The sequence below is a fragment of the Mustelus asterias genome, chromosome 9 (assembly GCF_964213995.1).
Source record: "Mustelus asterias chromosome 9, sMusAst1.hap1.1, whole genome shotgun sequence".
In the NCBI taxonomy this organism is placed as follows: Eukaryota; Metazoa; Chordata; class Chondrichthyes; order Carcharhiniformes; family Triakidae; genus Mustelus; species Mustelus asterias.
In genome coordinates this window covers 2,701,406-2,713,845 of record NC_135809.1, presented here as the reverse complement: position 1 = coordinate 2,713,845, position 12,440 = coordinate 2,701,406, and the positions used below count along the sequence as shown (strand labels likewise).

The window sequence follows — 12,440 nt, the reverse complement described above, 5'->3', positions numbered from 1 at the left end:
TGAGTAGATTGGGCCTGTACTCGTTGGAGTTTAGAAGGCTGAGGGGAGATCTTATAGAGACATATAAGATAATGAAGGGGCTAGACAGGGTAGAGGCAGAGAGATTCTTTCCACTTAGAAAGGAAACAAGAACTGGAGGACACAGCCTCAAAATACGGGGGAGTCAGCTTAGAACAGAGTTGAGGGGGAACTTCTTCTCTCAGAGGGTAGTGAATCTCTGGAATTCTCTGCCCATTGAAGCAGTGGAGGCTACCTCGTAAAATATGTTTAAATTGCGGGTAGATAGAATTCTGATCAATAGGGGAATTAAGGGTTATGGGGAGCGGGCGGGTAAGTGGAAGTAAACCACTATCAGATCAGCCATGATCTTATTGAATGGCGGGGCAGGCTCGAGGGGCTAGATGGCCTACTCCTGCTCCTATTTCTTATGTTCTTATGTCTGCGTGGGTTTCCTCCGGGTGCTCTGGTTTCCTCCCACAGTCTGAAAGATGCGCTGATTCGGTGCATTGACCCAAACAGGCACCGGAGTGTGGCGACTAGGGGAAAACTTCATTGTAGTGTTAATGCAAGTCTCTTGTTAATCATATGATCAGCCATGACCTAACTGGTGGAAAAGGTTTGAGGGGCTGAATGGCCTCCACCTGTTTGATGCGTTTCCTAATCACAGCCATCAATCTCTGTCAACAAGGTTACAACAGAGCCAGATTTCCCCCCCTTCCCTCCCCACTCTCCCCTTTCCCCCTCTCTCCCCTTCCCCCCTCTCCCCTTCCCCCCCTCTCCCCTTCCCACCCTCCCCTTCCCCCCTCCCCTTCCCCCCCCGCTCCCCTTTCCCCCTCTCCCCTTCCCCCCCTCCCCTTCCCCCCTCTCCTCTTCCCACCCTCCCCTTCCCCCCCTCTCCCCTTCCCCCCCTCTCCCCTTCCCCCCTCTCCCCTTCCCCCCTCTCCTCTTCCCCCCCTCCCTTCCCCCTCTCTCCCCTTCCCCCCCTCCCTTCCCCCTCTCTCCCCTTCCCCCCCTCTCCCCTTCCCCCCTTCTCCCCTTCCCCCCTCTCCTCTTCCCCCCTCTCCCCTTCCCCCTCTCCTCTTCCCACCCTCCCTTCCCCCCTCTCCCCTTCCCCCCTCCCCTTCCCCCCGCTCCCCTTCCCCCCTCCCCTTCCCCCCTCTCCCTTTCCCCCCCTCTCCCCTTCCCCCCCTCTCCCCTTCTCCCCCTTTCCCCTTCCCCCCCCTCTCCCCTTCCCCACCTCTCCCCTCCCCCCCCCCCACCCCCTTCTCCACCTCTCCCCTCCCCATCCTCCCATTCTGGGGAACGCTGCAATGTGCCTCAGGGTTTCCAGTTATTGGTGTCAGTGCAGAGCAGCTGTACGAAACCTCACCTTGATTGTGAACAGGGAATAAAGTGAGTTGGGAAACGTGGGAGGCTGGGGATTCTCAGTTGCACTCCTCCATGTCCCTCCCAGCTGTTGCAGAATGATAGATACGGAAACCAAGCTTGGTACGGCAGAAAGTGCAGTTGTGAGGATGGGCTGACCATCTTACTGGAATAGAAGTGGTGAGCAGGGGTACCTCACATGGTGGCGTTTGCCTCCGATGCAGCGAGGGGGTCAATTATTTACTCGAATCAGTGTTCCTGATGTTAATGAACTCTGATGAAGGGATTGATTTCTAAAGCTTCTTCACTGCTTTTTCTCCAGAGTCCCGATGATGATGATCATTCAGGACAGAAGCTTCACCAGAGAGAAGATACCGTCACTCAGCAGAACACTCTCCAGAATGAGTCCATTGCATCTGACGCAAGCAGCCCTTATAACGTAAGAATCCTTCTGTAAAACCATCATGTTTTTGCTGTGAGAATAATGGTTCCGTGATCTATAATTGACAAGTGTTCTGCTGTTGGTTTATGGACATGGAGTCAGTTCGCTCAGTTGGCTGGACGACTGGTTAGTGAAACCAACAGCGTGGGTTCAATTCCAATTCTGGTTATTCATGAAGGCCCCGTCTTCTCAACCTTGCCCCTCGCCTGAGGTGTGGTGACCCTCAGGTTAAATCACCACCAGTCAGCTCTCCCCCTCACTCAGAGGCAAGAGCAGCCTATGGTCATCTGGGACCATGGCAACTTTACCTTTAACCTGTAGAATGTCCTGAAGTAATGAAGTCCAGACTGGAGTGGTCCGTACACGGAGCCAGGAAGCTCGGTCTGGTCTTTGTACTTATGGGCTGTTTTATTCCCTGTTTCAATTTTAGTTGCAATAAAGTTTGGAAAATCATCTTTTTAATGGTAGATCATAGAATCTTGGAGGAGTCTGTTTAACGACTGTTTTATTGGCCGGTTTGGCTGGCTCAAAACATAATGTAAAATATTCTTTCCAATTGAACTCTTTCCGATCCCCCCGCCCCCGCGCGCCCCCACCCCCCCCCCCGCAACATCCCTCTCAGAACAGCTGTCATTTCTATGTCATTCTTTCAAGTTGGAACAGTCTGATCAGTGTGTCAGATCGCGCAGAATGCTCCTTCCCTCAGAGAATGTGAGTCAGCGGGTGATTGGTAATAGAAGGAGCAGTGTGTACTGTGTGTGCGCGTGCAGTGTGTACTGTGTGTGCGCTCAGTGTGTGTGTGCGCGCAGTGTGTACTGTTTGCGCGTGTGTGTAGTGTGTGTGTGTGCGCGCGCAGTGTGTACCCTGTGTGTGTGCGCGCGCAGTGTGTCCTGTGTGTGCGCGCGCGTGCAGTGTGTACTGTGTGTGTGCGCGCGCGCGCAGTGTGTACTGTGTGTGTGTGCGTGCACAGTGTACTATGTGTGTGCACGCGCAGTGTGTACTGTGTGTGTATGCGCGCACAGTGTGTACTGTGTGTGCGCGCGGTGTGTAGTGTGTGTGCGTGCGCAGTGTGTACTGTGCGTGTGTGCGTGCGCAGTGTGCACTGTTTGTGTGCACGTGCAGTATGTACTGTGTATGCGTGCGTAGTGTGTACTGTGTGCGCACGCGCAGTGTGTACTGTGTGTGTGCGCACGCAGTGTGTACTGCGTGTGTGCGCGCGCAGTGTGTACTGCATGTGCGCATGCAGTGAGTACTGCGTGTGCGCATGCAGTGTGTACTGTGTGTGCGCGCGCAGTGTGTACTGTGTGTGCATGCGCAGTGTGTACTGTGTGTGCGTGCGGTGTGTACTGTGTGCGTGCACCCGCAGTGTGTACTGTGTGTGTGCGTGTGCACTGTGCACTGTGTGTGTGTGCGCGCGCAGTGTGTACTGTGTGTGTGCGCGCGCAGTGTGTACTGTGTGTGTGCGCGCGCAGTGTGTACTGTGTGTGTGTGCAGTGTGTACTGTGTGTGTGTGCAGTGTGTACTGTGTGTGCGCACGCAGTGTGTACTGTGCGTGTGTGCGTGTGCAGTGTGCACTGTGTGTGTGCGCGCGTGCAGTGTACTGTGTGTGTGCGTGCGCAGTGTGTACTGTGTGTGCGTGTGCACTGTGTGTGTGCGTGCGCAGTGTGTACTGTGTGTGTGCGCGCAGTGTGTACTGTGTGTGCGCACGCAGTGTGTACTGTGCGTGTGTGCGTGTGCAGTGTGCACTGTGTGTGTGTGCACGCGCAGTGTGTACTGTGTGTGTGCGTGCGCAGTGTGTACTGTGTGTGCGCGCGCAGTGTGTACTGTGTGTGTGTGCGCAGTGTGTACTGTGTGTGTGCGCGCGCGCAGTGTGTACTGTGTGTGTGCGCAGTGTGTACTGTGTGTGTGCGCGGTGTGCACTGTGTGTGTGCATGCGCAGTGTGTACTGTGTGTGCGCGCGGTGTGTACTGCATGTGCGCGCGCGCAGTGTATACTGTGTGTACGCGCGGTGTGTACTGTGTGCAGTGTGCACTGTGTGTGTGTGCGCGCAGTGTGTACTGTTTGTGTGCGCGCACAGTGTGTACTGTGTGTGCGCGCACAGTGTGTACTGTGTGTGCGCGCGCAGTGTGTACTGTGTGTGTGTGCGTGTGCAGTGTGCACTGTGTGTGTGTGCGCGTGCAGTGTGCACTGTGTGCGTGCGTGCAGTGTGTACTGTGTGTGTGCGCGCGCAGTGTGTACTGTGTGTGTGCACGCGCGCAGTGTGTACTGTGTGTGCGCGTGCAGTGTGTACTGTGTGTGCACGTGCGCAGTGTGTATTGTGTGTGCGCGCGCAGTGTGTAGTGTGTGTGTGCGCAGTATGTACTGTGTGTGTGCGCAGTGTGTACTGTGTGCGCGCGTGCGCAGTGTGTACTGTGTGTGCGCGCGCGCAGTCTGTACTGTGTGTGCACGTGTGCAGTGTGTACTGTGTGTGTGCGTGCAGTGTGTAGTGTGTGTGTGCGCAGTGTGTACTGTGTGTGCGTGCGCTCTGTGTACTGTGTGTGCGCACGCGCAGTGTGTACTGTGTGTGCACGCAGTGTGTACTGTGTATGCGCGCGTGCTGTGTGTACTGTGTGCGCGCGCACGCAGTGTGTACTGTGTGCGTGTGCAGTGTGTACTGTGTGCGCGCGGCAGTGTGCACTGTGTGTGCGCGCGCGCAGTGTGTACTGTGTGTGCACGCAGTGTGTACTGTGTGTGTCTGTGTACGCAGTGTGTACGGTATGTGCGCGCGTGCAGTGTGTACTGTGTGTGTGTGTGTGCGCTTGTATATGTTCTTTATGATAACGCTTCCAACTGGCTGTAGTTTATTTGTGCCCTTGCTGGGTCCCTATCAATCTTAAATAAAAGCCAGCAAGGAAGTTTCTCTCAGCATATGAAATTACTCAGTGCTTCTTGTCCAACTGATTAAGCAAAATGTTTGTATGGGCTATGTAGTGACAAAGAAAAATATTATGATTACGTTATCCACAGCTTCTCCCCTTTTAAAGGTCCAAACTTTTCCTCCTTCCACACTGTTTCCTTTAGTTCCCAGAGATTCCAGTGCTTACGTTGCATGTTTGTGTTTTTGGAATCTGGATCCATGAGGCTCCTCTCGGCATGGGGGGGGGGGGGGGGGGATTTTCTGGCCTCGCTCGTCCCAAAACCGTAAAACCCCACCCAAGGTGAACGGACCTTTCCATGGTCCCCCCTCTCACCCTTTCGATTCCCATGTCGGACGGTAAAATTGAGGCCACGGTCTTCACACTGGGTGTCGAATCATCTCCGTCTGCACCTTATTGCATCTCAAGTATTATCCCAAAGTATTTCATGTAGCAGGAATGCACTTGCATTTATATAGCACCTTTCACAACCTCAGGATGTCCCAAAGAGCCTTACAGTCAATGATGTACGTTTTAAAGTGTAGTCACTCACTATTGCAACGTAGGAAACGTGGCAGCTATTTGTACACAGCAAAATCCCACAATCAGCAACAGAATAAACGTTCAGATAATCTTGTGATATTGGTTGATTTATTTACTTAATAAATGGCCAGGACTCCCCTGCTCCTCCTCAACATTCGTCCCATTGGAACTAATATCCCTGGACACCATCTGAACCTTCGGACTGTGCCACTTTGTAGATCTGCCTTTATAGGTGTGAGATTTTGTTGGTCAAAGGAGTGGTGTATTTTCCGCCATATTTTTACCATGTTATGGGCAGACGATTTCCCTTTGTGACAGGACACCCTTAACACCAAGAGTGGTAAACTGGGGAATGAGATTCCAGTTACTGATCTGCAACTTCACAGTGTTTCATTTCAGGCAGTTTGAGAGAAAACATTCAATCCTGGACTGTAACTCGTGAGTCATTCTGTTTGTAACTGGCAATTTATAGCGGTAATATAGCCAAGTGAAAAATACTCAAAATACGTGCAGATGTCTCCTTTCAAAACATTTTTACAATTATGCATAAATTGAGGAATTATAGAGAAAATCATTCAGTGCTGGGGCAAGAGATCTCTGTTTCTCTTTTAGATACAGTAAGAAGTCTAACAACACCAGGCCAAAGTCCAACAGGTTTATTACCAAATAAACCTGTTGGACTTTGGCCTGGTGTTGTTAGACTTCTTATTGTGTTTACCCCAGTCCAACACCGGGTGCATCTCCACATCATCCCTTTTAGATGCCAGTGTTGGTTGTAATCTAGCCTAAGAGTTACAAGGTTCAGGTCCTGCCCCAGAGACAAAACCTCAGCTGGCACTGAGGGAGTGCTGCACTGTCGGAGGGTCAGTACTGAGGGAGTGCCGCACTGTCGGAGGGTCAGTGCTGAGGGAGTGCTGCACTGTCGGAGGGTCAGTGCTGAGGGAGTGCTGCACTGTCAGAGGGTCAGTACTGAGGGAGTGCTGCACTGTCGGAGGGTCAGTGCTGAGGGAGTGCTGCACTGTCGGAGGGTCAGTACTGAGGGAGTGCCGCACTGTCGGAGGGTCAGTACTGAGGGAGTGCTGCACTGTCAGAGGGTCAGTACTGAGGGAGTGTTGCACTGTCAGAGGGTCAGTACTGAGGGAGTGTTGCACTGTCAGAGGGTCAGTGCTGAGGGAGTGCCGCACTGTCAGAGGGTCAGTACTGAGGGAGTGTTGCACTGTCGGAGGGTCAGTGCTGAGGGAGTGCCGCACTGTCAGAGGGTCAGTACTGAGGGAGTGCCGCACTGTCAGAGGGTCAGTACTGAGGGAGTGCTGCACTGTCAGAGTTGCTGCCATTCAGACGGAACATTAAAGCGAGGCCCGGGTCTCTCTCTCAGATGGACATAAAAGATGCCCCGTGGCACTGATTTGAAGAGCAGGCAATTCTTCCCGGTGCTCAGGGGCCAATATTTATCCCTCAATTGACGTACTTAAAAGCAGATTATCTGGTCAATATCACATTGCTGTTTCTGGGAGCTTGCTGTGCGTGAATTGGCTGCCACATTTCCAACATTACACGAGTGACTACACTTCAAAGCTGTCTCATTGGCTGCAGATCACTTTGGGCTGTGCTGGAGCTGTGAAAGATGTTATAGAAATGCAAGGATTTTCTTTCAAGAATCATGTCCGTTCTGATTTGTAGAACTGATTTATCATCGAGAGGATTTCGTTGTCACATTTTGCTGATCTGAGGAGGGAGGTAAGAGGGACGAAAACAAAGCAATTTGTGCCTGGAATGTGTGTTGTACACGGCTTCTGGTCAGTAAATGAATGTGAATCACAGCCTCCCTGGAGATTTGTGATTTCTTTTTGGGCACAAGTCAACTCTCCAGCAATGAGGAATTGGAGCCAAGTTCAACTGGGTGACAGCTAAAACATACACAAAAACCAAGTGCACTGAGCAGCTCAAAGAAAAAAAAACACATTTCCATCTTGATTGAGAATCCAGCTGTTTATATCCTAACTCACATTGCAGTCACCCACTCTGCCTCCTGACCCATTCCACCTCCCTGTCCATTAATGCGTCACTTATAAAGTTCCCATCCTCGTTTGTGAATCTCTCTGTGGACTTGCTCTTCCCCATCTCCGTAAACTTTCCCAGCCGGACAGCCCCCTGGGAATTCCGCTCCCCTCCATCTGCAGACTCTCACCCACTCCCCACTTCCTTTGTCCCTCTATCAGTGCTTATACCTTCAATTGTTTAGACCCTCAGCTCTGAAGTGCTCTCTCTACCTCTCCTTTCAGACCATCACCCAACCTAGTATCTCCTCATGTGGTTTGATTTAATCTTTTTGTCTGATTATAGCCTTGTCAGGCATCTTGGGACGTTTTACTGTGCTAAAGTTGCTATATGAATGCAAGTTGTTGTTTTTGCAGGAAATAGCGGATCATGTACTTCATCATTTGGAGAGCCCAATGAATATACAAATAAAAACTATAAACTGTCCTCAGACTTGAATCTATTGAAACTTTGTGGTAGTGTGAGAGGGCTGTGTGTAAGGGCCTAAACTAGCAATGGAAATCCACCCCAATTTTGACGCTGTGCTTTAACTCTCTGTTTCTCGTTTGTATTTTTAATAATCTGAATTAATTTTAAATAATCAGTGACTACTTTTCCGAAAGTATGATCAGAGTGTCTGCTCTATAGGTGGTATTTGGTCCCCCCATGCCGACACTATAGTTAAGAAAGCCCACCAATGCCTCTACTTTCTCAGAAGACTAAGGAAATTTGGCATGTCAGCTACGACTCTCACCAACCTTTACAGATGCACCATAGAAAGCATTCTTTCTGGTTGTGTCACAGCTTGGTATGGCTCCTGCTCTGCCCAAGACTGCAAGGAACGACAAAAGGTCGTGAATGTAGCCCAATCCATCACGCAAATAGCCTCCCACTCATTCACTCTGTCTACACTTCCCGCTGCCTCGGCAAAGCAGCCAACATAATTAAGGTCCCCACGCACCCCGGACATTCTCTCTTCCACCTTCTTCCATCGGGAAAAAGATACAAAAGTCTGAGGTCACTTCCAACCAAATCAAGAACAGCTTCTTCCTGACCTTCTTAAATGACCTGGATGAGGAAGTGGAGGGATGGGTTGGTAAGTTTGCTGACGACACCAAGGTAGGTGGTGTTGTGGATAGTTTGGAGGGATGTCAGAAGTTGCAGCGAGACATAGATAGAATGCAAGACTGGGCGGAGAAGTGGCAGATGGACTTCAACCCGGATAAGTGTGTAGTGATCCATTTTGGCAGATCCAATGGGATGGAGCAGCAGTATAAAATGAAGGGTACCATTCTTAGCAGTGTAGAGGATCAGAAGGACCTTGGGGTCCGGGTCCATAGGACTCTTAAATCGGCCTCGCAGGTGGAGGATGCGGTCAAGAAGGCGTATGGCGTACTAGCCTTCATTAATCGAGGGATTGAGTTTAGGAGTCGGGAGATAATGCTGCAGCTTTATAGGACCCTGGTTAGACCCCACTTGGAGTACTGCGCGCAGTTCTGGTCACCTCATTACAGGAAAGATGTTGAAGCCATTGAAAGGGTGCAGAGGAGATTTACAAGGATGTTGCCTGGATTGAGGGGCATGCCTTATGAGGATAGGTTGAGGGAGCTTGGTCTCTTCTCCCTGGAGAGACGAAGGATGAGAGGTGACCTGATAGAGGTTTACAAGATGTTGAGGGGTCTGGATAGGGTGGACTCTCAGAGGCTATTTCCAAGGGCTGAAATGGTTGCTACGAGAGGACACAGGTTTAAGGTGCTGGGGGGTAGGTACAGGGGGGATGTCAGGGGTAAGTTTTTCACTCAGAGGGTGGTGGGTGAGTGGAATCGGCTGACGTCGGTGGTGGTGGAGGCAAACTCGTTGGGGTCTTTTAAGAGACTTCTGGATGAGTACATGGGATTTAATGGGATTGAGGGCTATAGATAGGCCTAGAGGTGGGAATGTGATCGGCGCAACTTGTGGGCCGAAGGGCCTGTTTGTGCTGTGGCTTTCTATGTTCTATGTTCTATGTTCTATGTTCTTCCCTGCTGCTGTCAGACTTTTGAATGGACCTACCTCGCACTAAGTTAATCTTTCTCTACACCCTAGCTATGACTGTAACACTACATTCTGCACTCTCTCCTCTCCTTCTCTATGAACGGTATGCTTTGTCTGTATAGCGTGCAAGTAACAATACTTTTCACTGTATGTTAATACATGTGACAATAATAAATCAAATCAAAGATACAACACTTACTAATGCTGAGCTAGTGACAGATTTCTAATTCGTGTTCCTGGGGTTATTACAGCACAGGAAGAGGCCATTCAACCCAACTGATCAATGTCAGTCTTCATGCTGCACCTGAGCCTCCTCTAACCCCTCTTCATTTCATCATATCAGCAGAGCCTTTTGAGCTGTTTCTCCTTTGCGTTTATCCAGTTTACCCCTAAATGCATCAGACTACTTGGTTATAAGACCATAAGACATAGGAGCAGAATTAGGCCATTCGGCCCATCGAGTCTGCTCTGCCATTCAATCATGGCTGATACATGGCTCACTGGATGGCGGAGGTTGAGGGGTGACCCCCTGATAGAAATCTACAAGATTATGAAAGATTATGAAGATTATGAAACAGCTACTGGGTGTCCTTGATAAGTATGTACCTGTCAGGCAGGGAGGAAGTGGTCGAGCGAGGGAACCGTGGTTTACTATAGAAGTTGAATCTCTTGTGAAGAGGAAGAAGGAGACCTTATGTAAAGATGAGACATGAAGGCTCAGTTAGAGCGCTTGAGAGTTACAAGTTAGCCAGGAAGGACCTAAAGAGAGAGTTAAGAAGAGCCAGGAGGGGACATGAGAAGTCTTTGGCAGGTAGGATCAAGGAAAACCCTAAAGCTTTCTATAGGTATGTCAGGAATAAAAGAATGACTAGGGTAAGATTAGGGCCAGTCAAGGACAGTAGTGGGAAGTTGTGCGTGGAGTCCGAAGAGATAGGAGAGGCACTAAATGAATATTCTTCGTCAGTATTCACGCAGGAAAAAGACAATGTTGTCGAGGAGAATACTGAGATTCAGGCTATTGGACTAGACGGGATTGAGGTTAATAAGGAGGAGGCGTTAGCAATTCTGGAAAGTGTGAAAATAGATAAGTCCCCTGGGCCGGTGGAATTTATCCTAGGGTTCTCTGGGAGGCTAGGAGGGAGATTGCAGAGCCTTTGGCTTTGATCTTTATGTCGTCATTGTCTACAGGAATAGTGCCAGAAGACTGGAGGATAGCAAATGTTCAAGAAGAGGAATAAAGACAACCCTGGCAATTATAGACCAGTGAGCCTTACTTCTGTTGTGGGCAAAGTTTTGGAAAGGATTATAAGAGATAGGATTTATAATCATCTAGAAAGGAATAATTTGATGAGGGATAGTCAACACGGTTTTGTGAAGGGTAGGTCGTGCCTCACAAACCTTATTGAGTTCTTTGAGAAGGTGACCAAAGAGGTGGATGAAGGTAAAGCAGTTGATGTGGTGTATATGGATTTCATTAAAGCGTTTGATAAGGTTCCCCACGGTAAGCTTTTGCAGAAAATACGGATGCATGGGATTGAGGGTGATTTAGCAGTTTGGATCAGGAATTGGCGAGCTGTAAGAAGACAGAGGGTGGTGGTTGATGGGAAATGTTCATCCTGGAGTTCAGTTACTAGTGGTGTACCGCAAAGATCTGTTTTGGGGCCACTGCTGTTTGTCATTTTTATAAATGACCTGGATGAGGGCGTAGAAGGATGGGTTAGTAAATTTGCGGATGACACTAAATTCGGAGGAGTTGTGGACAGTGCGGAAGGATGTTGCAGGTTACAGAGGGACATAGATAAGCTGCAGAGCTGGGCTGAGAGGTGGCAAATGGAATTTAATGTGGAAAAGTGTGAGGTGATTCACTTTGGAAGGAGTAACAGGAATACAGGGTACTGTGCTAATGGTAAGATACTTGGTAGTGTGGATGAACAGAGGGATCTGGGTGTCCATGTGCATAGGTCCCTGAACGTTGGCACCCAGGTTGATAGGGTTGTTAAGAAGGCGTACGGAGTGTTAGCTTTTATTGGTAGGGGGATTGAGTTTCAGAGCCATGAGGTCATGTTGCAGCTGTACAAAACTCTGGTGCAGCTGCACTTGGAGTATTGCGTATAGTTCTGGTCACCGCATTATAGGAAGGATGTGGAAGCATTGGAAAGGGTGCAAAGGAGATTTACCAGGATGTTGCCTGGTATGGTGGGAAGGTCTTATGAGGAAAGGCTGAGGGACTTGAGGTTGTTTTCGTTAGAGAGAAGCAGGTTAAGAGGTGACTTAATAGAGGCATACAAGATGATCAGAGGATTAGATAGGGTGGATAGTGAGAGCCTTTTTCCTCGGATGGTGATAGCGAGCACGAGGGGACATAGCTTTAAATTGAGGGCTGATAGATATAGGACAGATGTCAGAGGTAGGTTCTTCACTCAGAGAGTAGTATGGGCGTGGAATGCCTTGCCTGCAGCAGTAGTGGACTCCCCAATGTTAAGGGCATTTAAATGGTTATTGGATAAACATATGGATGACATTGGAATAGTGTAGGTTAGATGGACTTTAGATTGGTTTCACTGGTCGGCGCAACATCGAGGGCCGAAGGGCCTGTACTGCGCTGTAATGTTCTATGTTCTATGAGTGGCATGGACAGAGTGGATAGTCAGAAGCTTTTTCCCAGGGTGGAAGAGTCAATTAGTAGGGGGCATAGGTTTAAAGGAGATGTAAGATGCAAGTTTTTTTTACACAGTGGGTGGTGGGTGCCTGGAACTCGTTGCCAGGGGAGGTAGTGGAAGCAGATACGATAGTGACTTTTAAGGGGCGTCTGGACAAATACATGAATAGGATGGGAATAAAGGGATATGGTCCCTGGAAGGGTAGGGGGTTTTAGTTCAGTCGGGCAGGATGGTCGGTTCAGCCTTGGAGGGCCGAAGGGCCTGTTCCTGTGCTGTAATTTTCTTTGTTCTTTGTATATGCTCCTCATCCCCATTTTCCTGCCTTCTGCCCATAACCCTTCAACCCATTCCCAATTAAAAATCTGTCTAACTCCTGCTTAAATTTACTCACTGTCCCAGCATGCACCACACTTTGGGGTAGCAAATTCCACAGATTCACAACCCTTTGGGAGAAGTAGTTTCTCC

General features: G+C 49.6%; 1 protein-coding gene across 2 annotated transcripts in view; it reads left to right on the top strand.

The window, feature by feature from the left end:
* pawr (PRKC, apoptosis, WT1, regulator) overlaps positions 1-12,440 on the top strand; it is a 154,582-nt gene that overhangs the window by 100,507 nt on the left and 41,635 nt on the right. For both annotated transcript variants that reach the window (XM_078219522.1, XM_078219523.1), the window contains exon 3: positions 1,688-1,804. In XM_078219522.1, the coding sequence (XP_078075648.1) occupies positions 1,688-1,804 (117 nt within the window). The remainder of the gene's footprint in view (positions 1-1,687; positions 1,805-12,440) is intronic.